Here is a 22502-nt window from a genome sequence, read left to right as displayed (position 1 = left end):
CTATGGCCACTCCCAAACTGGATCACCTCATACCGGATCTTAGTGCTCCTATTACTGACCTCCACTGTCTCCACACCCCCATATCAAAGTTTCAGCCCACATCTTCCACTTTGCAACACTGATCTACTGCAAGTTGCCCCATTTTCTTTATTCCATCATTAGTGGAACACCTCCAGTCAGTTTAATTTTATACTCTGGGGATTATCTCCCGACACCATTCAGCTTGTTATAGCTATACCCTACTTTAATGTTCTCCTTCAAAATTTTCAACAGTGCCTTCAGTTGTTCTCCCAGTCCTCTACCTAATCCTACAAGTTTTCCCCCAAATTGAGATCGGTCTCGTTATATTCTACTATGCTAAAGATACTACTCCAGCACTTCTTGGGAGACCAGCATTGCTATAATGGCATATCTGCATAGAGGGGTCCCTTGAACATTGCAACTTTAAAAGGAAATTGTGATGTTAATATGTAGAGAATACTTTCTTCAGAAAACAAACAGGTAAGCAATTTATATATGAAATCTTCATTTCAGCACATATTACATACTCTAGGAATTCCACAATTTAAGGCCCTCTCAATTTAAGGACATGAGCACATTGAACTGCTGGTACTCATTTTTTGCCTGAAAAATAGGCGCAGGGCTTTTGAAAATCCAGAAGCCGAATGGGCAATGGGTTCTAACTAAAGGTTTTTAAAAGCTCACCAGCAGGCCCAATGTTTTTTTTGGGTGGGGGGCAGAAGAAAGTGGCGGATTTTTTATGGTTGAAGGAGGAAGAATTAGCTTGGGTTCTTTGCCTCTCCAAGGCGGATCCATGGAGTTGCGATAGGGGGAAGTATCGAGTCACAAATCTCCAACCACTGTGGTGTGAGGCAGGTCTCATTGGCCAGCTGGTCTTTGATATAAAACTGTCCATTTCATGTGGAATAAGTATTTTGTTTTCTGACTCCACCATAAACAATAATTTAGAAAGATAGTCAAGAGGGCAAGAGTGCGGTGTTGATTGCCAACTATAGCTAAAGCTTTCCTCCATAAAACCAGCAGTGAAGTAAACTTTTAGCCTCGTAACTCCTGGAGTTTAAAGCCTTGAAATAGGTATAGTAACAAAATATCAGAACAAAAATGTGATCTGGACAAAAGGGTTAATGTCAAGACATAGTAGTTGGGTCAAGTGGCCTGTTTCCACACTCTTAACTTCTATATATTTCTACTTTAGAAATGCCATTGACTTTAGCAGAATTAGAAATTAAAATGTAGATTTTTAAAAATTCGTGCACACCTCAATATTTATATAGGAAAAATATTTTTCTTCAAAACAGGAAAAATATGATCCTAGTGGAAATTTGTCACTTCAGATCTTTCTATTCATTTCAAACTAATTTCAATGATGCAAGAAACCACTGGCACTTCAGAATGGGTGCCTCGACTTCCAACTGGCTCAAGATGACCTGAAGATATCCGACCCCAGGAAAATATCCAAGTGACAAGATACTAAGTAATGAGTGCAAGAAGCTGAGAAGAATGTAACGAACGTATCAGTTCATAAACATCAGAACAACATGGACAATGTTAGAAATGTCAAGGGACACAAATATCAAAGGTGAATTTTGTGATGTAGGATAACAGAAAGAATGTCTGTTTTATCAGTATTTCGTGTAATATGATTGTTAGTACATCTTACAGAACACTATGATTTTTGGAGGGTGGCAAGGGGTGGGAATTAAGAATAGCGGAAGAGAGCAAGTAGATTCTCTCATGAAGCAAATTTCCTCAAACACAACCTAAAGCACGAATTGACGCAGAACGAATCCATAAAAGTGGAGTCTACTTGGAATCAAATTGCACACTAGTCACAGACCACAAAATGAATAATTCCAAACCTGAGCTTCAGTATTGTTGCTTGTTGAATTGCTCGATGTACTATGCTTCATTTTCAAACTTGGCGGTGGAGATGATTCTGCTGGGATCTCTTGTGGCACTGATTTATTAGTATTGGACTGGCGACTGCCAGATTGTTTGGAGGTTTTGCAAGGTGTTCCATCAGAATCCTAGGTGTAAAAACATAATTACATTTAAAATCATGCACAAATACCACAAACAAAAGCACTCCAACTGATAACACCACCCTATATAATGCTGGGACCTGCATTAGGTGGAAACATTGGCATCTCTTATTTAGAACTTTATAGATCATACAAGCCAAAATACAAACAACTTACTTTTGACGTGTTAATCTGAAATTTACTGTGAAACCATATTTATAACCAATATTTTTAACTTATTCACAGGATTTGGGCATTGCTAATAAAGGCAGCAGTTACTGCCAAAATAGAAAATGCTGGAAAATCAAAGCAAGTCTGGCAGCATCTGTAAGGAGAGAAAAGAGCTGACATTTCAAGTCCCGATGGCTCTTTGTCAAAGCTAAAAGGCATAAAAAGTGGGAGATATTTACACTGCAGGGTGACAATCCCCCACTGTCCTTGAGAAACAGATAGTGAGCTGCCTCTTTGAACCACTGTAGATCTTATGGTGAAGGCACTCTCAGAGTACTATTATGAAACGAGCTCCAGGATTTTAATCCAGCAATGACAACGGAATCATGACATATCTCAAAGTCAGGATGGTGCAAGACTTGGAAGAAGTTGCAGATGGTGGTGTCCCCATGCACCTGCTGCCTTTGTCCTCTGGGTGCAAGAGTTAGTGGATTTGGAACAATTGGCGATCTGCGACAGTGCATCTGATGGTACACAATAACATCATGGTGCACCTGTGGTGCAGGTGGTAGATGTGGTGCCAATCAAATGGGCTGTTTTGTCTTAGATTGTGTCAAGCTTCTTGAATATTGCTGGAGCTGCACTCATCTAGGCAAGTGGGGAGCATTCCATCACACTCTTGACTTGTGCCTTGCACTTGGTGAAATGCTTTGGAGGTGGTGAGTCACTTGTCACAGAATATCCAGCCTTTGGCCTACACTTATAACCACAGTATTGTGTGACCGATCCAACAAGTCCCGGGTCAATGATGACTCCCCCACCCCCTCCCAAAGGATGCTGATGGTGGTGGACCTGACAATGGTAATGACAATGAGTGTCAATGTTGGGGTTGGTTAGGCTCTCTTGTTGGAGATAATCCAACACTTGTATGACATGGACGTTACTTGCACTGATCAGCTCAAGCCCAAGACACTAAGGAGCAATTTAGCACAGCCAATCCACCCAAGCTGCACATCTTTGGACTATGGATGGAAAATGGAGCACCTGCAGGAAACCCATGCAGACACAGAACGTGCAAACTCCACACAGTCAGTCACCCAAGACTGGAATTGAACCTGGGTCCCTGGCACTGTGCCACCATGTCTACAGCATGTTCTTTTTGCCATTTAGTACAAATGTAGTTCCATGTTGTAGCTTCAAGTTGGCACTTCATTTTCACTTGCAACTGGCTCTGCTCCTGACATGTTCCAATGCACCCCTCATTGAACCAAGGTTAGTTCCCCAGATTGATGGCAAATTTTTTTATTCAGTCAAGGGATGCGAGCATCGCTGGCTAGGCAAGTATTTATTGCCCACCCCTAACTGCCCTCAAGAAGGTGATGGTGAGTTGCCTTCTTGAACCACTACAGTCCAGGCAAGGGATATGCCAGGCCATGAGGTTGGAGATTCTGGTAGAAGACTCAGTTTTGAACTGCTAGATCGGTTCAGAGTCAATTCCATTTAGCGCACGAGGCAAACATGATGGAGGTGGTGAAGGCAAGAATTCACCCCCACAAAGACTGTGCGGTAATCACTGAAAATAAGACTGTCATGGACAGATCCATTGGTAAATGGATTGGCATTGATGAGAATAGATTTTTGCCCTCACTTTGATTCTCATACCACCTACTATATCATTCAGGGCACAGCCAGTTCAGTCAGTGGTGGTGCTCTCAAAAAGGTTTTCATGGAATGTGGGCATCATTGGCAAGGTGAGCATATACTTCTTGTCCCCAATTGCCCTTCAACTGAGTGGCTTGCTAGGCCATTTCAGAGGCAGTTAAGAGTCACCACACCACTGAGAGTCTGGAGTCACATGCCAGCCAGACCAGAAAAGGACAGCAGATTTCCTTCCCTAATAGGACATTAGTGAACCAGATGGGTTTTTACAACAACCAACAATGGCTCATGGTCACCTTACGGAGACTAGTTTTTAAATTAGATTTATTAATTGAATTTAAATTCCACCAGCTGCCATGGTGGAATTTGAAACCGTGAACGTTAGCCTGGGCCTCAGGATTACCAGCCCAATGACATTACCATTATGCCACCATCTCCCCCTAAAGTCATTCTTGGTGAGCGACTTTGCTGTCTACCATGTAGAGTATATTCTATGCCCTCGCTGTCCTCAGTGCTTCTTTGAAGTGCTTATTGACAAAGCAATAAAAAACAAGAAATGGGAGAAGGAAAATAACTTATCAATAGTCTAGGTGCTACAACAGGTTGTTGCAATGGTTTTGTTTCAAGGAAGCAGGTTTCAATCCTGCTCTTTGCCAACAACAGGAGTCCAATACTCCCATTCAACCATTTAAAGTGCACTGCAGATGCACAACATTCCAAATCAAGCATGGATTAACCACCTTAGAACTGGATCAGTGAAGAAATAACCTCCAAAGTACAGTAACGATCATCAAGTGCTGACAGATATCCTTGTGGGCCCATTATTTGTACATTTTCTACTGTTTTTATATATTAACCATAAACTTTATTTTCCTTCTTACTTACAATCCTACTTGTCCTGCAAGCTACATTTAAAAAGAAACATTTAAGTTTTTAAATGGAGACATAAAATACTTTTACCTCCACAAAGGATACCTAAACACACAACCAACAGTTTGGTTACTTACAACATCACTTGAACTGGATAAGGTAGAAGATGCAGAGGACAGTGGAGCAGACGATGAGTTAGAAGAGTTTTTGCTAAGAGATGTTTCAGAGGTCCTACTTCCGGGCTGGCCAACGACTGCACATTCTGAAATATTGTTATTACATTTATCCAGCTGTGGTGGGCCAACTAGCAAAGTTACATCATTCCCTGAGGAAGGAGGAAAAGGTTGGCTCATTGCAGGAACTTACTTTATTTTAATCACCATTTCTTCAACAGTTATTTACAGATCAATATTCACCTCACAATGTAGCCACAATGTTCTCATCTTATTAGCATCCAAGAAATCACTATTCAGTGACCTCTGAGCTTACCCAATATCAGAGAGATGGGATTCTGCCATACTTAACTAGTCTGGTAATATGTTACAATTATAGTTGAAAAGTGGCCACTGGGAAGATTACATGATGAACATTGGCATTAACAGGATGATATTTTAAGGAATAACTTGAGAAATTTGAGCTTTTCAGCCTGGAATGGAAGCACTTGAGACATGGAGCTATACAAACTAATTAAGGAAATAGAAAAAGTAATATAAATACTTTTCTTCAGTGTTCACCAAGGAGAGGGGCCATGTTTTTGAGGAAGAGAAGGTGTTACAGGCTAATAGGCTGGAGGAAATAGATGTTCGGAGGGAGGATGGCCTGGCAGTTTTGAATAAACTGAAGGTCGATAAGTCCCCTGGGCCTGATGAAATGTATCCTAGGATTCTTTGGGAGGCAAGGGATGAGATTGCAGAGCCTTTGGCTTTGATCTTTGGGTCCTCGCTGTCCACGGGGATAGTGCCAGAGGACTGGAGAATGGCGAATGTTGTTCCTCTGTTTAAGAAAGGGAATAGAAATGACCCTGGTAATTATAGACCGGTTAGTCTTACTTCGGTGGTTGGTAAATTGATGGAAAAGGTCCTTAGGGATGGGATTTACGACCATTTAGAAAGATGCGGATTAATCCAGGATAGTCAGCACGGATTCGTGAAGGGCAAGTCGTGCCTCACAAATTTGATTGAATTTTTTGAGGCGGTAACTAAGTGTGTTGATGAAGGTAGGGCAGTTGATGTCATATACATGGATTTTAGTAAGGCGTTTGATAAGGTCCCCCATGGTCGGCTTATGATGAAAGTGAGGAGGTGTGGGATAGAGGGAAAGTTGGCCGATTGGATAGGTAACTGGCTGTCTGATCGAAGACAGAGGGTAGTGGTGGATGGAAAATTTTCGGATTGGAGGCAGGTTGCTAGCGGAGTGCCACAGGGATCAGTGCTTGGTCCTCTGCTCTTTGTGATTTTTATTAATGACTTGGAGGAGGGGGCTGAAGGGTGGATCAGTAAATTTGCTGATGACACCAAGATTGGTGGAGTAGTGGATGAGGTGGAGGGCTGTTGTAGGCTGCAAAAAGACATAGATAGGATGCAAAGGTGGGCTGAAAAATGGCAAATGGAGTTTAACCCGGATAAATGTGAGGTGATTCATTTTGGTAGGACTCATTTAAATGTGGATTACAGGGTCAAAGGTAGGGTTCTGAAGACTGTGGAGGAACAGAGAGATCTTGGGGTCCATATCCACAGATCTCTAAAGGTTGCCACTCAAGGGGATAGAGCTGTGAAGAAGGCCTATAGTGTGTTAGCTTTTATTAACAGGGGGTTGGAGTTTAAGAGCCGTGGGGTTATGCTGCAACTGTACAGGACCTTGGTGAGACCACATTTGGAATATTGTGTGCAGTTCTGGTCACCTCACTATAAGAAGGATGTGGAAGCGCTGGAAAGAGTGCAGCGGAGATTTACCAGGATGCTGCCTGGTTTGGAGGGTAGGTCTTATGAGGAAAGGTTGAGGAAGCTAGGGCTGTTCTCTCTGGAGCGGAGGGGGCTGAGGGGAGACTTAATAGAGGTTTATAAAATGATGAAGGGGATAGATAGAGTGAACGTTCAAAGACTATTTCCTCGGGTGGATGGAGCTAATACAAGGGGGCATAACTATAGGGTTCATGGTGGGAGATATAGGAAGGATATCAGGGGTAGGTTCTTTACGCAGAGAGTGGTTGGGGTGTGGAATGGACTGCCTGCAGTGATAGTGGAGTCAGACACTTTAGGAACATTTAAGCGGTTATTGGATAGGCACATGGAGCACACCAGGATGATAGGGAGTGGGATAGCTTGATCTTGGTTTCAGATAAAGCTCGGCACAACATCATGGGCCGAAGGGCCTGTCCTGTGCTGTACTGTTCTATGTTCTAATTCTGGAACATTAAATTAAACAGCCAGTGTAGATAAACGGACTACAGGTTCTTCACAGATGTGCTTATTAGTAGATTGTGGCTCAAAAACACTTGGTAAATTAATATTTTAAATACACTAGATCCCTGTTCAAAACGTACTGCACTCAATATTAAATGAGATGTTTTCCATGGTAGTTAAGAAACCTACTTTCCTTGCATTGTTATAGTACCTTAGTAACTGATTGTGGTTTGTAATTTCCTCAGAGTGACAGTGTCAGATTGCCACTCTGTGACCATCTACTTATACCAAATTTCTTCCGTGCTCGTCTTCCGCCACCCTCCAACTCCAGCCAGGTGAGATTCAGTAGTCTCCCAGGTCTAGCTTTGCAGCCCAGTGGTCATATTGAAGGAGGACATGGCCCCTTTTTAAAGCACTAGCTGCTGTAAACCAGGTAAGTTTAAAAGGTCTGATTGAAATTAGCAGGCCAGGAAGAAGATACGTATCCAAGGTAAATGGGAGGCTCAGTTTGGGTCTTTACAACAACATTTACCCAGAAGTCAGAAGAGATTTTAATTCTTCTATTTACAGTAACAGTTGCTGTAACCCAGCCAGAACCATCCAAAGTTTGAGATTTAAATCGCATGTTCAGGTAATTCACAGGGCAGGGCAATTGCCCTGAAGAACCTTTGACTTCTGGGTAATTGCCGCAAAAATGTTTACCCAAGAAGTTCCGAGGGATTCCCTGCGCATCTTTGGGGTCATGATGTGGAGATGCCGGCGTTGGACTGGGGTAAGCACAGTAAGAAGTCTCACAACACCAGGTTAAAGTCCAACAGGTTTATTTGGTAGCAAATACCATAAGCTTTCGGAGCGATGCCCCTTCGTCAGATGGAGTAGTTATCTGTTCTCCAACAGTACACAGACACAGAAATCAAGTTACAGAATACTAATTAGAATGCAAATCTCTACAGCCAGCCAGGTCTTAAAAGGTACAGATAATGTGGGTGGAGGGAACATTAAACACAGGTTAAAGAGATGTGTATTGTCTCCAGACAGAACAGCTAGTGATATTATGCAAGATCAGAGGGAAAGCTGTGGCGAGCTGTGGGGGTTACTGATAATGTGACATAAATCCAACATCCCGGTTTAGGCCATCCTCATGTGTGCGGAACTTGGCTATCAGTTTCTGCTCAGCGACTCTGCGCTGTCATGTGTTGTGAAGGCCGCCTTGGAGAACGCTTACCTGAAGATCCAAGGCTGAATGCCCGTGACTGCTGAAGTGCTCCCCCACAGGAAGAGAACAGTCTTGCCTGGTGATTGTCGAGCGGTGTTCATTCATCCGTTGTCATAGCGTCTGCATGGTTTCCCCAATGCACCATGCCTCGGGACATCCTTTCCTGCAGCGTATCAGGTAGACAACGTTGGCCAAGTTGCAAGAGTATGTACCGTGTACCTGGTAGATAGTGTTCTCACGTGAGATGATGGCATCCGTGTCGATGATCCGGCATGTCTTGCAGAGGTTGCTGTGGCAGGGTTGTGTGGTGCCGTGGTCACTGTTCTCCTGAAGGCTGGGTAGTTTGCTGCGGACAATGGTCTGTTTGAGGTTGTGTGGTTGTTTGAAGGCAAGAAGTGGGGGTGTGGTGATGGCCTTGGCGAGATGTTCGTCTTCATCAATGACATGTTGAAGGCTCCGGAGGAGATGCCGTAGCTTCTCCGCTCCGGGGAAGTACTGGACAACGAAGGGTACTCTGTCCACCATGTCCCGTGTTTGTCTTCTGAGGAGGTCGGTGCGGTTTTTCGCTGTGGCGCGTCGGAACTGTTGATCGATGAGTCGAGCACCATATCCTGTTCTTATGAGGGCATCTTTCAGCGTCTGGAGGTGTCTGTTGCGATCCTCCTCATCCGAGCAGATCCTGTGTATTCGGAGGGCTTGTCCGTAGGGGATGGCTTCTTTTAGGTGTTTAGGGTGGAAGCTGGAGAAGTGGAGCATCATGAGGTTATCCGTGGGCTTGCGGTACAGTGAGGTGCTGAGGCGACCGTCCTTAATGGAGATGCGTGTGTCCAAGAATGCAACCGATTCCGGAGAGTAGTCCATGGTGAGTCTGATGGTGGGATGGAACTTGTTGATGTCATCATATAGTTGTTTCAGTGATTGCTCACCATGACTCCAAAGGAAGAAAATGTCATCGATGTATCTAGTGTATAGCATCGGTTGAAGGTCCTGTGCGGTGAAGAAGTCTTGTTCGAACCTGTGCATGAAGATGTTGGCATATTGAGGTGCGAATTTTGTCCCCATGACTGTTCTGTGTGTCTGGATGAAGAACTGGTTGTTGAAGGTGAAGATATGGTGGTCCAGGATGAAGCGGATGAGTTGTAAGATTGCATCCGCACACATGAGGATGGCCTAAACCGGGATGTTGGATTTATGTCACATTATCAGTAACCCCCACAGCTCGCCACAGCTTTCCCTCTGATCTTGCATAATATCACTAGCTGTTCTGTCTGGAGACAATACACATCTCTTTAACCTGTGTTTCATGTTCCCTCCACCCACATTATCTGTACCTTTTAAGACCTGGCTGGCTGTAGAGATTTGCATTCTAATTAGTATTCTGTAACTTGATTTGTGTCTGTGTACTGTTGGAGAACAGATAACTACTCCATCTGACGAAGGGGCATCGCTCCGAAAGCTTATGGTATTTGCTACCAAATAAACCTGTTGGACTTTAACCTGGTGTTGTGAGACTTCTTACCATCTTTGGGGTGCCATCCCATTCTGACACTGGGGAGCTCAGAGATTATGACCCAATTCTGATTCAAAAATCAGAAAAAATTGTGCAGAGAAAACTAATAGCAAAGTCCAATTTCTCAATATTAACACCTTGTAAACATGATTCCAAATAGTTAGTAATGAATGCAAAATGGCATCAAATTTCTTTCACTCAAAACACACCTACCATTAAATGTAGATTCACTACTGTTCCGAGGTCCCCAACGTCCTTGTATCCAGGTTCTGTAGTCAGCAACTTCCTGAGTTACTCTGATTATTCGACCCAATATACTGTTAAATATATAGAATATTGAATAGCTAGGCTCTAGCAAAATGAGTTATATTATGTCATACAACTGGTGTTAAATCGCTTTAAAATATCCTCTTACCTTTCACATTCTCTGTTTGGGTAATACTTTGCAATTGGAGACACAGCATGACTTAGAACAACATAGGCATAATCAAAGGCGTGCTTTACCTGCATGGCACCATATGAACTCCTACCAACATCATTTCCTTTAGAAAAAAGAAGAAAAAAATCACAACACAATGCATGCTGTCTGTAAAAATAATTCTGGAAAATGAAATGATCAAATATTTTACCATATCAAAATGTGTTGGCTATGTAATATACAGTAATATATTACTGTTATTTCAGGGTGAAATGGACAGCTGCATATGCTCAGCTAAAAGCAGAAATCTGGAAGATGCGGTCAGTGATACCCTGCTCTTCCAAGGTTGAACGTCTACAGTCATCATTTATGGAATTTGTACATAGATCACGGCAATAATGTGAACCCAGGTAATTAGTTATGCTAAACTTGCATCAAACTTATGGGTAGACCACACTTGCCGTTCTATGTGCAGTTTTGGTTGCCATATTATAGAAAGATATACCAGGCACTGGACAGCGTGCAGAAAAGATTGACAAGGATGAAATCAGAAATGTATGGATCTATAGATCAGGAAAGCACTGATAGGTTGGATCTCTTTCCTTTTCTAAAAAAGCTGAGCGTTGGCCAAAAGGGGGTTTTTAAAAATCATGAAAGTTATTGATAAAGTGGACATGAGAGAATATTTCCTCTTGCCGGGAAAAGCATAACTAGAGGCCATCAATAGATGATGGTCACCAAGAAATCCAAGAGAAAATTAAGAAACTTCTTCACCCAGTGTGGTAAGAAACTGCTATCCCAGGGAGTGGTTGAAGCTAATAGTAAAGAATCATTTAAGGGGAAGCTAGATAAGCATATGAAGAAGGGAGTAGAGGGTTACATTGGTAGATTTAGATGAGGAAAGATGGGAGAAAGCTCGAGTAGAGCATCAACAGCACCATGGACTGGTTGGGTCAAATGGCCTGTTCCTGCACTGGATATCCAATATAATTCTGTGTGTTCTTGCACTAAAACAACTGAGAAAGGGTAAGATTAGTTTATGTGATAATTACTGCTGAACAATCTCTATGTCCATGACACATTAACTTTACAAATGTGGAGTTCCATTCCCTCAAATAATGTTGGAGATTTATAAAAATCAATTTAAAAAATACACAAGTGGAATCTCTTTACAGTTGGAAATGGGTCATCATCCAGAGGACACAAGCAAAAAGAACGAGAGACGATAGGAGCACTTTTCTTTTTACGGTGGGTTATGATGATCTGGAATGCACGGCTTGAAAGGATAGTGAAAGTAGGTTCAATAGTAACTTAAAAAGAAAATTGGATAAATACTTGAGGGGGCAACACATTCAAATGGGCATAGGGACTGACACTAAATTGGAAAGCTGTTTTGAAGAGCTAGCACAGGTGCGATGGTCTGAAAAGCTTCCTTCTGTTCCATACATTTAATGTCAAAAAAAGAAAATTTTGATCATTTATTCAATTTGTCTCATTTATTCAATTTGTCTCCTGCATTAGCCAGGTCACTTAACTGGTATATTTTTTTAAAAATTAAGATTTTAAGGCTGTATAATCGTAACAAAATATTTTTCTTCATGTCAAAGTAACCTACCTGCCCAACAGCAGAGAGAATCTTTAATGCACCAACTGCCCTATATCAGCATATTTCAAAATGTTAAGTTGACACTGCTTCCTTGTACCTAATTTGAAAGCTTTTCAATCCCAACTTTGAAATCATAGAAACCCTACAGTACAGAAAGAGGCCATTCAGCCCATCGAGTCTGCACTGACCACAAACCCACCCAGGCCCTACCCCCATATCGCTACATATTTTACCCACTAATCCCTCTAACCTATGCATCTCAGGACACTAAGGGGCAATTTTAGCATGGCCAATCAACCGAACCCACACATCTTTGGACTGTGGGAGGAAACCGGAGCACCCAGAGGAAACCCACGCAGACACGAGGAGAATGTGCAAACTCCACACAGACAGCGACCCAAGCCAGGAATCGAACCCAGGTCCCTGGAGCTGTGAAGCAGCAGTGCTAACCACTGTGCTACCGTGCCGCTCTTTCACTTACTTTCCTATTCTATTTTACATTCTGCTGTGCAGTTGTGTCGAATTAGCAACTTTATTAAAAATGCATTTGTATGGATTTAAATTACATTAAAGATTCCAGTTAATTGACAAAATCAAATTTGGGAGATTGGCACGTAATCAGGTCAATCTTTGATGCATTTTTGCAAGATGGCAGGTCTGTCATATGTGGAGAGATTAAGTCGATTAGGATTATATCCACTGGAGTTAAGAGTGAAAGGGGATCTCATAGAAACTTACAAAATTCTAACAGGGTTAGACAGGGTAGATTCAGAAAGAACATTCCCAATGGTGGGGGAGTCCAGAACTAAGGGTCATAGTTTGAGGACAAGGGGTAAACCTTTTAGAACTGAGATGAGGAGAAATTTCTTCACCCAGAGAGTGCTGAATCTATGGAATTCACTACCAAGGAATGCAGTTGAGGCCAAAACGTTGTCTGATTTCAGGAAGAAATTAGATATAGCTCTTGGGGCTAAAGGGATCAAGGGATATGGGGGAGGGGGGGGGGGGGGGGGGGGAATGAATGGCGGAGCAGGCTCGAATGGCCTACTCCTGCTTCTAGTTTCTATGAAACTGATAAGAAATATAGGACGGAATTCTCCCATTTTGAGGCGAAGTGCAGTAGCAGGCAGCTCTGGTGGTGCCTGTCCTGCAGGCCAGAACAGTGGGATCCTGCGCCAGATTCAGCAGTTGCTCAATTATGCACAAGATGGCTCCCCCCCCACCTCCTCTCCTGGTAGGCCAGCAACAAAAATCATTCACTCACACTCAGCTGACGGGTTTGAAGGTCCCGGTGCCATATTTAAAGACCAGTCCAGCGCACTTGTATCACTCTCCCCAGCCCACCTGTCTTCACTAGATCCTCCAGCATGCACGGAAGAGGGAGACAAAAGGCTAGTAGCCATAAATGACAGCACTGGATTTCACCACCAGGGTCCTCCAGGCCGTCATTTGGGGAGTGCAAGTCCTCTGAAATGTGCTCTACCCAAGAGATGGCTTAAAGAAGCACACCAACCTCACCTCTCTGCTCTGGGAAGTTGTCCAAGAGGTCAGCACAGCCGTCACCCACCCACAAAGTGCATGAATGATCTCATCTACTCCACCAGTGCTTCCTCCACTATCAAATTCTCAGCCCAGCATTTTGTGTATCTCTTTTTTTCAAAAGGCTTTGACAAGGTCCCACACAAGAGAGTGAGCAAAATTGAAGCTCATGGTATCGAGGACAATATATTGATGTGGATAGAGAACTGGTTGGCATTCAGGAAGCAGAGAAAGGGAATAAATGGGTCCTTTTCAGAGTGGCAGGCAGTGACTAGTGGGGTACTGCAAGGTTCAGGGCGGCACGGTAGCACAGTGGTTAGCACTGCTGCTTCACAGCTCCAGGGTCCCGAGTTCGATTCCCGGCTTGGGTCACTGTCTGTGTGGAGTTTGCACATTCTCCTCGTGTTTGCGTGGGTTTCCTCCGGGTGCTCCGGTTTCCTCCCACAGTCCAAAGATGTGCGGGTTAGGTTGATTGGCCAGGTTAAAATTGCCCCTGAGATGCGTAGGTTAGAGGGATTAGCGGGTAAATATGTGGGGGTAGGGCCTGGGTGGGATTGTGGTCGGTGCAGACTCGATGGGCCGAATGGCCTCCTTCTGCACTGTAGGGTTTCTATGATTTCATGCTGGGACCCCAGCTGTTCACAATATACATTAATGATTTGGATGAAGGGATTGGATGCAATATCTCCAAATTTACAGATAACACTAAGTTGGGTGGCAGTGTGCGCTGTGAGGAGGATGCTAAGAGGCTGCAGGGTGACTTGGACAGACTGACCGAGTGGGCAAACACAATATAACATGGATAAATGTGAGGTTATCCACTTGTGGCAAAAACAGGAAGGAATATTACCTGAATGGTGGCAGTTCAAGTAAAAAGGAAGTGCAATGTGACCTGGATGTCACAGTGGAACAGTCGCTGAAGATTGGCATGCAAGTACAGCAGGTGGTGAAGAAAGCTAATGGCATGCTGACCTTCATAGCAAGAGGATTTGAGAATAGGAGTAGAGATGCCTTGCTGCAGTTATAGACCACACCTTGAGTTTTGGTCCCCTAGTCTGAGGAAGGACATGCTTGCTATTGAGAGAGTCCAGCAAAAGTTTACCAGACTGATTCCAGAATGGCAGGACTGAAAAAAAAAGACTGGATCCATTGGGCTTGTACTCACTGGAATTTAGATGAATGACAGGGGATCTCATAGGAACATATAAAGTCCTGATGGGACTGGACAGGCTTGATACGGGAAGAATGTTCCCGATGTTGGGGAAGTGCAGAACTAGAGGTCACAGTCTAAGAATAAGGGGTAAGCCATTCAGGACTGAGATGAGGAAGGACTTTTTCACTCAGTTGTGAACCTGTGGAATTCTCTACCACAGAAAGCTGTTGGGGCCAGTTGTTACATATGTTCAGGAGAGAGCTGAATGTGGACCTTGCAGCTAAAGGGATCAAGAGGTATGGAGAGAAAGCAGGAGTGGTATGCTAAAAGTGCATGATCAGCCATGATAATATTGAATGGTGGTGCAGGCTTGAAGGGCCGAATGGCGTACACTTGCACCTATTTTCTATGTTTCGCCGCCCTCCAGAAGCACGTCTGAGGAAGGGGGAGCTCAGGAAGAAGCATTACAGGGCTCAGCCCCAACCTCCACCAGTGCAAGGTCACATACCTTGCTGGGGCGTAGTTCAAGATTAGACTTGGGGTCACTTTCTGGAGAACACCTCAGACACATCCTCACAGTAGTCGGAGGCAGGGACAGCCCACGTCTCCTGGAAAGTTCCACTATATGCCTTTTCAAAATTTGATGCGAGCCTTTTCAGGTGTGCAAAATTCAAAGCGCAAAATTAGAAATCTGGCTTGCTTTGGCTTCCTGGGCAATGGGATCTGAGTCCTGTGTAGTTGACTTGGATCCTGTCCACTGTAGCAGCACCAACGTGTATGGGTTGCAAGGCCAGTTTTGTGGCCGTCTAACACTTCATCATATCCCTCCCAGAGAGAACCGATCTTACTTTTGATTTTGGAAGATTCCATTTTATGTAAATATCGATATGGTGGTGCTGAAACTTTATTACAGGACAGAGTTCAACCCTCCCTCCCGGGTGCCTCCAATTTACCTGGAGCCTCATGATGTGCAGGTAGAGATGTCATCTGTTATTCTCTAGTCTCCTCCACTAATACTAGATCCTGTTGTGGTGATGGACATCGACACGCACACCCCCAACTTCCCCACCTTTGAGCCCATCACTGGCGAGGCTCCCATGCCTCACGTGGGCCTGTACCCACTCCATTTGGAGGCTGTGTGCATCTTCGCTTGCAGAGGCTTTCTCCCCTCCTTTCCATTTCACAGCAGGAATATCTGCACACTGACTCCTGTCTGTCAGCCCCTGAACTTAAACAGGAACCTTGACATAGTTCCCATTTCCAAAGAGGACTACAGACAACAGTGACAGACAAAAGCACTGCAGCCTCGACCTGTTTGGTGTTCATGAGAACCATTCCCAAGGTGCCACACTAACATACATCCAACCCATAATTTGCAGTCTGTGTGCATCCCCTTCCATTAACACATGCGAGGCCTTAGCCACCCCCCCTTGTTTGAATGCATTTCATGCAGTCTTGTCAGGGTCCAGCTTCCTTCCCATTGGTCTTCCCGCTGTCTTCCATTGTTCATCCTCTTCATCCACCTCTGTGCCTCCCTGCCTGCCATTGTAAGCCCTTGCCCTTATTCAACCCCTCTTTCCACATAGCCTCCTAGTGTTTCTCACCCCTTCCCTCACCTTGCGCAGCCCCCTTCCACATAACCCTCCAGTGTTTGAACTTCCCCCACCTCATGCCTCTGAACTGAGGGCCACCTTGTGCACACCTGCCTTTACATATCGGGTTTGATGCTGACATGATTTCCCGCTGGCGTGATGCAAGATTGGCAAGCCTGACAGGATTCGAGCGGGCGGCTGTTTTAATGAGTTTTCATGAGATGCAATTGAATGCAAAGAGTATTTGCGCCACCTGCCAGCAGGAAGAACAACCTGTCATTAACACAATTGTAACAGGATTTTATGCTGTTGGATTTGACATTTTGACTCCCGCCAGATTCACACACCCACCCACTGCAGGCAGGCTGGGAAAATTCTGCCCACACTCAGTGATTTTAGGGCATCGTGATCAACATGGGCTTGAAAGGACGAAGTGCCAGTTTCTGTGCTGTACTTTTCTTTGTGTTCCTGCAACCTGATGGCCTCTAATGGAGTACATTTTGTATCGTTCCAGATGAGTTAATTATTGAAGTGTGAAGACACAATTCATGTAAACTCACATAACTAAATCACTGAACACTTAAGAATAAAATCCTCAATTATACTATAGCTTGAAATACCAAAACCAAGTGCTATAATACCATTATTCAACAAATTACTGTGCATCATGCATAATATTGAATCAAAAAAATATAAATGTTTGCAGCTAAATAATTGTCAAAATTCACACACCGCCTCCACATGTGTCTAATGAAAACACAAAACATACAAAGATGCTTTGCTCTGCGTAGTAATTACATTTACTACTTGGAGAGCACAACTAATGTCAGAGGTAATACAATACATGACACTGCTCAAAAACATTGCATAAACCTATTCAAAACATGGAAATAATTTCATGGCTTTTACTTCATTAACCTTCAGAAGTGTGACAACATCCTAGTGAGAATACTACCTGATGGTCACTTCCATGTGTCAGTAAATCTCGACAAGAAATGGAAAAATGTATTTAAGTCTGCCGTTGCAAAATAAATGTGCCTAATTTTGAATACATTTTTCACACGATCTAAATCTTCAGGATCACTCAGTAGTTTTAGCTCTATTGAAGTATCGATACTGTGTTACCTTGCTGCAGTGGATCTTCGATGTACAGCATTGATGGCCTGTATCCATCAGGCATACTTTTTTGCAACTCATCCTTAGCAACATATGAGCCCCCATCACTTATCCGAATACCAGTCTTAAGATAATTAAAATGCCTTCCATACAGTTCAAAGAATTCAATGAGAAGCACTCCAATATTAGCATCACAGCTGCAGACATCTTCTCGAGGATGTAACTGCAAACAAAGGAACATTATGGATTAAGATAGATACTTGGATTTTGTGAACACAAAGATGAACATTTTTTTTTAAACACATGTTTCTGTCTTCAAGTAACTATAAACATAATGATGCCTCCAAGCAAGATGGAGAGAACAGCTGGGCTATGGACTTATCTACAAGTCATGTGACTGGGTAGATTAACTGAAAAGATTTGTAACGAGTTTTAGTTTTTCCATTGTTCAGAATGCATCTAATGGTAATGCATCTCTTGGCCAGCATCTCTGACTTGAAACGAAACACATTCCTAACAGCAACTATGGAACTCAAAAGCCACCTCTGGCTAACAGTAACCCACTTCAGATATAGTTGCACTAAAAAAAACCTTCTCAATAGGACCCATGAACAGCCAATAGTTGATAAACGAGTTTATTTTATGGGTACATTCTCAAGTTCTCTGCCCGAAGGCAGATCCTTGGTGATTAGTCATCAAATCACAACAGAGTGCTATGAGTTTTACTATAGGAAGGGCAAGGAAGCAGATTTATGAGAAGAAGAAATAACAAGTAACTGCTCAGTGATGCTTTGCCTTGAGGTAATTTTTTTTAGATGATATTGGAAGAGGAGAGAAAAAAAAACAAGGTTACAATTTCCTAGAATCTATTTGGGAGAGTTTTCTGGAACAATATGCTTTAGAATCAACAAAAGATAAAACTACTATAGCAATGAGAAAGAAGCAGCATTAATCAACAATCTGGCATATGGGAATATGTTCAAAAAGAGAATGTGAACTCAAGTGATATTATAAATGGCAACATGAAAAAGGTAGACTTGTTAAATGACTATTTAGTATTTGTTTTCACAGTACAGAAAGACAACAAAATACCAGTGATACAGGTGAGTCTAAAATATTTAAGGGGAGGAATTTGGATTTAAATCAAGTGCAAGAAACGGTAAAGGGAGAAAATAATAGAACACGAGGTAGATATCTCCAGGATTTGATGGATGTCACTCGAGGGTATTAAAACAAAAAGATAGGGAAATTATGGATGCATTAAGCATAATTATCCAAAGCTGTCTAGATTTAGAAAGTGTGCCTTTGGATTGAAAATTGCAAAATGTCAAACATTTGGAAATAACAGAAACCACGAAACTACAGATTGGTCAGTTTAATATCAGCATGGGCAAGTTACTGCATTCAATCAGCAGGGAACATTTTACCAAATATGAACTAACCAAAGAAAGTCAACATGGATTTTGATGGGTAGATCATGTCCGAGTAACCTAATTGATTTTTTTTTTTTAAGATCACGAGTGTCAACATGAATTTACTTAAGGAATTTAAAATTCTGCAGAAAAACTACAGGTAAGAGCAAAAAGAAGAATGCACAGAATTAGTGATTTTGAGGCATGGGTTAGTAATTGGTTGGGTGACAGGAGGCACAGGGTTGGGATAAATGGTTAATTGACTGACAGTATGTGAAAAGAGGTGTTCCCTATGGATCTGTACCAGGCACTCAGCTATTCATTATATGTTAATAACTTGGATGCAGAGATGGAGTTATATATTCAGTATTGCATACAACTTAGTCAGGAGACATAATAGGTTATGTAAATAGATGCAGGAAGTTACAACAGGACATTAACAAAATTAAGCGAGTTGACAAAACTGTGGCAGATGAAGTTCAATGTGGCCAAGCATGCGGTAATTCACTTACGGATCCCAGAAATAAAAACTGCAAAACTATGTTTATGACAAAAGATTAACCACAAAGGGCCCCATTTCCACATTGGGCTGTCCCCTGGAAGTGCTCCCGCCCCCGCGGGCCTCTCCAATTAAGGCCACGACCAACCTTTCCCCAGGCCTCACCTCCTCTCCCGTGAAACCACCCACTCTTAGCTAATCCTGGACTCGGATTTAGAATCTGAAGATTGCTAGTCTTCCCTGTCCTAGCCACAGGGATTACAGAGTTGCCAACCAATCAGTTTGGCACAGAGAGGCAGGACTTCCTTCTGTTTGAGGGGCATCCTCGGTGTGTTAAATGGTTGCGAGGCTGCTGTAATTGCCAGGAATGCCTTCCTCCCTGACTTTCCCAGTCCACCATCCAAAATGTCCTGCACAAGTTCCAACCTGAGAAAAGGTTGCATAAACCTGCACTGTATTTTCTTGAGATAGAAGGAGTGATATAATTGAGGTGTTCGAAATGTTAAAAGATTTCAATTTGGAGAAACCGTTTCCTAAGTTGAGGAAATTTTAAAAAGGGGGGCACAAATCTTAAAATTAAAGGTAGGTCAGTCAGAAAACATTTTTCCTATCAAGGGTAACAGAAATGTTGAATGTTCTCACCAAGTAGTATGTGGATACACAGTCAATTGAAGTTTTCAAACTCAAGATCAACAGGTTAGGGAAGGATCAACAGCAAGAAAATAGAGTAGAGGGACAGACTAAACATGGTATATTGTATCGAATGATTGAATGGCAGATCAGAGGGACTGACTGCCTTCATTCGTGTTTCAATATTCTTCAGGACACAAGTGGGCATATAGACAATGGTGGCAATTTTTCTGACGAGTGTTATTACAGAATACACAACATGATACGGAAAGGGCAAAATGTTCTCTTTTGTTTGTTGCTGGAAGGATCAGAATTCTACAAGTCCAGGCCAATTCATCTTCGAGGAATGGAGGAAGAAAACGAACGAGCGACAAAAAGAAGAAAAAGAAAAAAGTGAGGAAAAAAAACAGCAAGCCAGCAGGAAGAGATGGTGAGCAAAGAAGAGCATAAAAGACTAAGAAAAAGGAAAAGCTTTTCACCTGTAGAAAGCTAACAGCCATTAGGAACAGACTGTAGGAGCCAATCCCGCCTGTGAATACTTCATTTAAGTCTCTCTGCAGCAGGAACTGTTTCAGCACCAGAACCAGGCATGGAAGCACTGGAAACTTCTACAAAAAAGTAAGAGCTTGTTAGCTGTAAAAAGGGAAATTGTCATCTTGTCAAAATAATGTTCATCCGTATATACTTCAGAAAATCGGAAATATAACACCAACAAGGAAACAAGAAAAAGTTCAGGTAACAATAATTTTGCAAATTCCTACATAGTTTTTAAAAATTCGTTCATGGATGTTTGAATCAATGGCAAGGCAAGTATTTGTTGCCCTGCCCAAAATGCCCTTGGGAAGGTGAGCTGCCTACTTGAACCTTGCAGTCCATCTGGCATAGGTACACTTAGTGCTGATAGGAAGGAAATTTCAGGTTCTGACTCAGCCATTGCAAAGAAACAGCAGTATAATTCCAGAGTGGCATGAGGCTTGGAAGGGAACTTACAGCTGGTGGCACTCGCACGTGTCTGCTGCCATTCTGCTTCTAAGCAGTAGAGGGTTTCGAAGATGCTGTCAAATGAGGCTTGGCGAATTACTGTAGCCTATCTAGTAAAATGGTACAGACTACTACCATGTGTATTGGTGGTGGAAGGAATGAATGTCTACAGTAGTAATGGGGTGCCTATCAAGCAGGGTGCTTTGGCTTGGATGGTGTGGAGCTTCAAACGTTGTTGGAGCCACACTCGTTCAGGCAAATGGAATTCCAGCCCCCTTCTGACTTGTGACTTGCAAGTGCGAAGACAGATTTTGGGGAGCCAAAACACGGGTTAGCCATGGCAGAATCGCCCACCTTTGACTTACTACTGTCACCACAATATTTATATAGCTGATCCAGTTCAGTTTCTGGTTAATAGAGAGCCCTCACTCCAAGAGACATCTGAGTCATGGGTTTACTTTGCAGTACCTTCGCAAAAGTCTTTTGAAAATCCATAGATACATTGTCTATTCTTTATTACTTAAAATAAGCTTCAGTAAGGTTAGCATAATATGACCTCTTTTGAAATATGCGTTGATTATTACATTATGTTTCTAGATTTTTTTCACATATTTAGCTGCAATACAAAAATTAAGGTTGGTAACTGAAATGTAATTTAAATGATGCATATTTTCTTTTTTGTGCAATCTGTGAAATGAGAAAAGAAACTTTTTCACACAAGTGGTTCAGGTCTGGAATGCATTCACTGAAAGTGTGGTCGAACCACGTTCAATCGAGGCATTAACAGGGCATTAGATGATTACTTGAATAGAAACAATGTGCAAGGGTATGGGGCAAATGGCAGAGGTATGATACTGAGTCATGATGCTCATTTGGAGAGCTGGTGCAGACACGATTGGCCAAATGACCTCCTTCTGCACCATAACAATTCTGCGATTTCTCCACATGTAGGAAGGGATAAACCAAGAAAGTATAGATCCGTCAGAAGTAAGCTTTTATGCTCCATAATGCTAAATTTATCAGAATGCTTTTAACAAAATTCCAAGTTACAAAATGCAGATTAAAACTAAATAAATAGAACAAGACTTGATCTGTAATAAAACAGGAAGCAGGGAATAGAAATGCTTTTCAAACAAATCACAAGTTTGTAAAATAAGTGACAATTCTAAAGTAGGAATATTGGTATGGTTCAGGTCAGAAACGCCAAAAGTGTTTTATGAAGCCCACCTGAATCGTAAGTTTTGCACCTTGAATTTGGCTAGGATAAGCATGAGATGTTTCACTTCTGGTATGATTCAAAAGACCCACCAGAGAGCTTTTTATCAAACAGTTTATTTAAGAATATAGTTAACATGTATAGTAAGACAATTAGCAAGAACTTTTATCGATTTCAAAGAAAAACAAAACAACCTCAGCAATGTATAACCCTTAATGAACATATCTAATGATGTTCCAATCAAAACCAAAATCCAATAAACAAAACCCTTCAAACAGATTTAGAATCATAGAATCCCTACAGTACAGAAAGAGGCCATTCGGCCCATCGAGTCTGCACCAACCACAATCCCACCCAGGCCCTACCCCCATATCCCTACATATTTACCCACTAATCCCTCTAACCTACGCATCTCAGGACACTAAGGGCAATTTTAGCATGGCCAATCAACCTAACCTGCACATCTTTGG

The 22502-nt window shown here is 42.5% G+C and overlaps 1 protein-coding gene across 1 annotated transcript in view; it reads right to left on the bottom strand.

The window, feature by feature from the left end:
- tent4b (terminal nucleotidyltransferase 4B) overlaps window positions 1-22502 on the bottom strand; it is a 76306-nt gene that overhangs the window by 4935 nt on the left and 48869 nt on the right. Inside the window, exons 6-11 of the mRNA XM_078210867.1 lie at window positions 20315-20443; window positions 17304-17517; window positions 10286-10412; window positions 10084-10187; window positions 4880-5067; window positions 1881-2048 (exon numbers count right to left, since the gene is read on the bottom strand). Of these exons, the coding sequence (XP_078066993.1) occupies window positions 1881-2048; window positions 4880-5067; window positions 10084-10187; window positions 10286-10412; window positions 17304-17517; window positions 20315-20443 (930 nt within the window). The remainder of the gene's footprint in view (window positions 1-1880; window positions 2049-4879; window positions 5068-10083; window positions 10188-10285; window positions 10413-17303; window positions 17518-20314; window positions 20444-22502) is intronic.

The sequence above is a fragment of the Mustelus asterias genome, chromosome 4, assembly GCF_964213995.1.
Source record: "Mustelus asterias chromosome 4, sMusAst1.hap1.1, whole genome shotgun sequence".
Classification (NCBI taxonomy): Eukaryota; Metazoa; Chordata; class Chondrichthyes; order Carcharhiniformes; family Triakidae; genus Mustelus; species Mustelus asterias.
The sequence above is the reverse complement of the archived record's forward strand: the minus strand, read 5'-3'. Positions and strand labels throughout refer to the sequence as shown.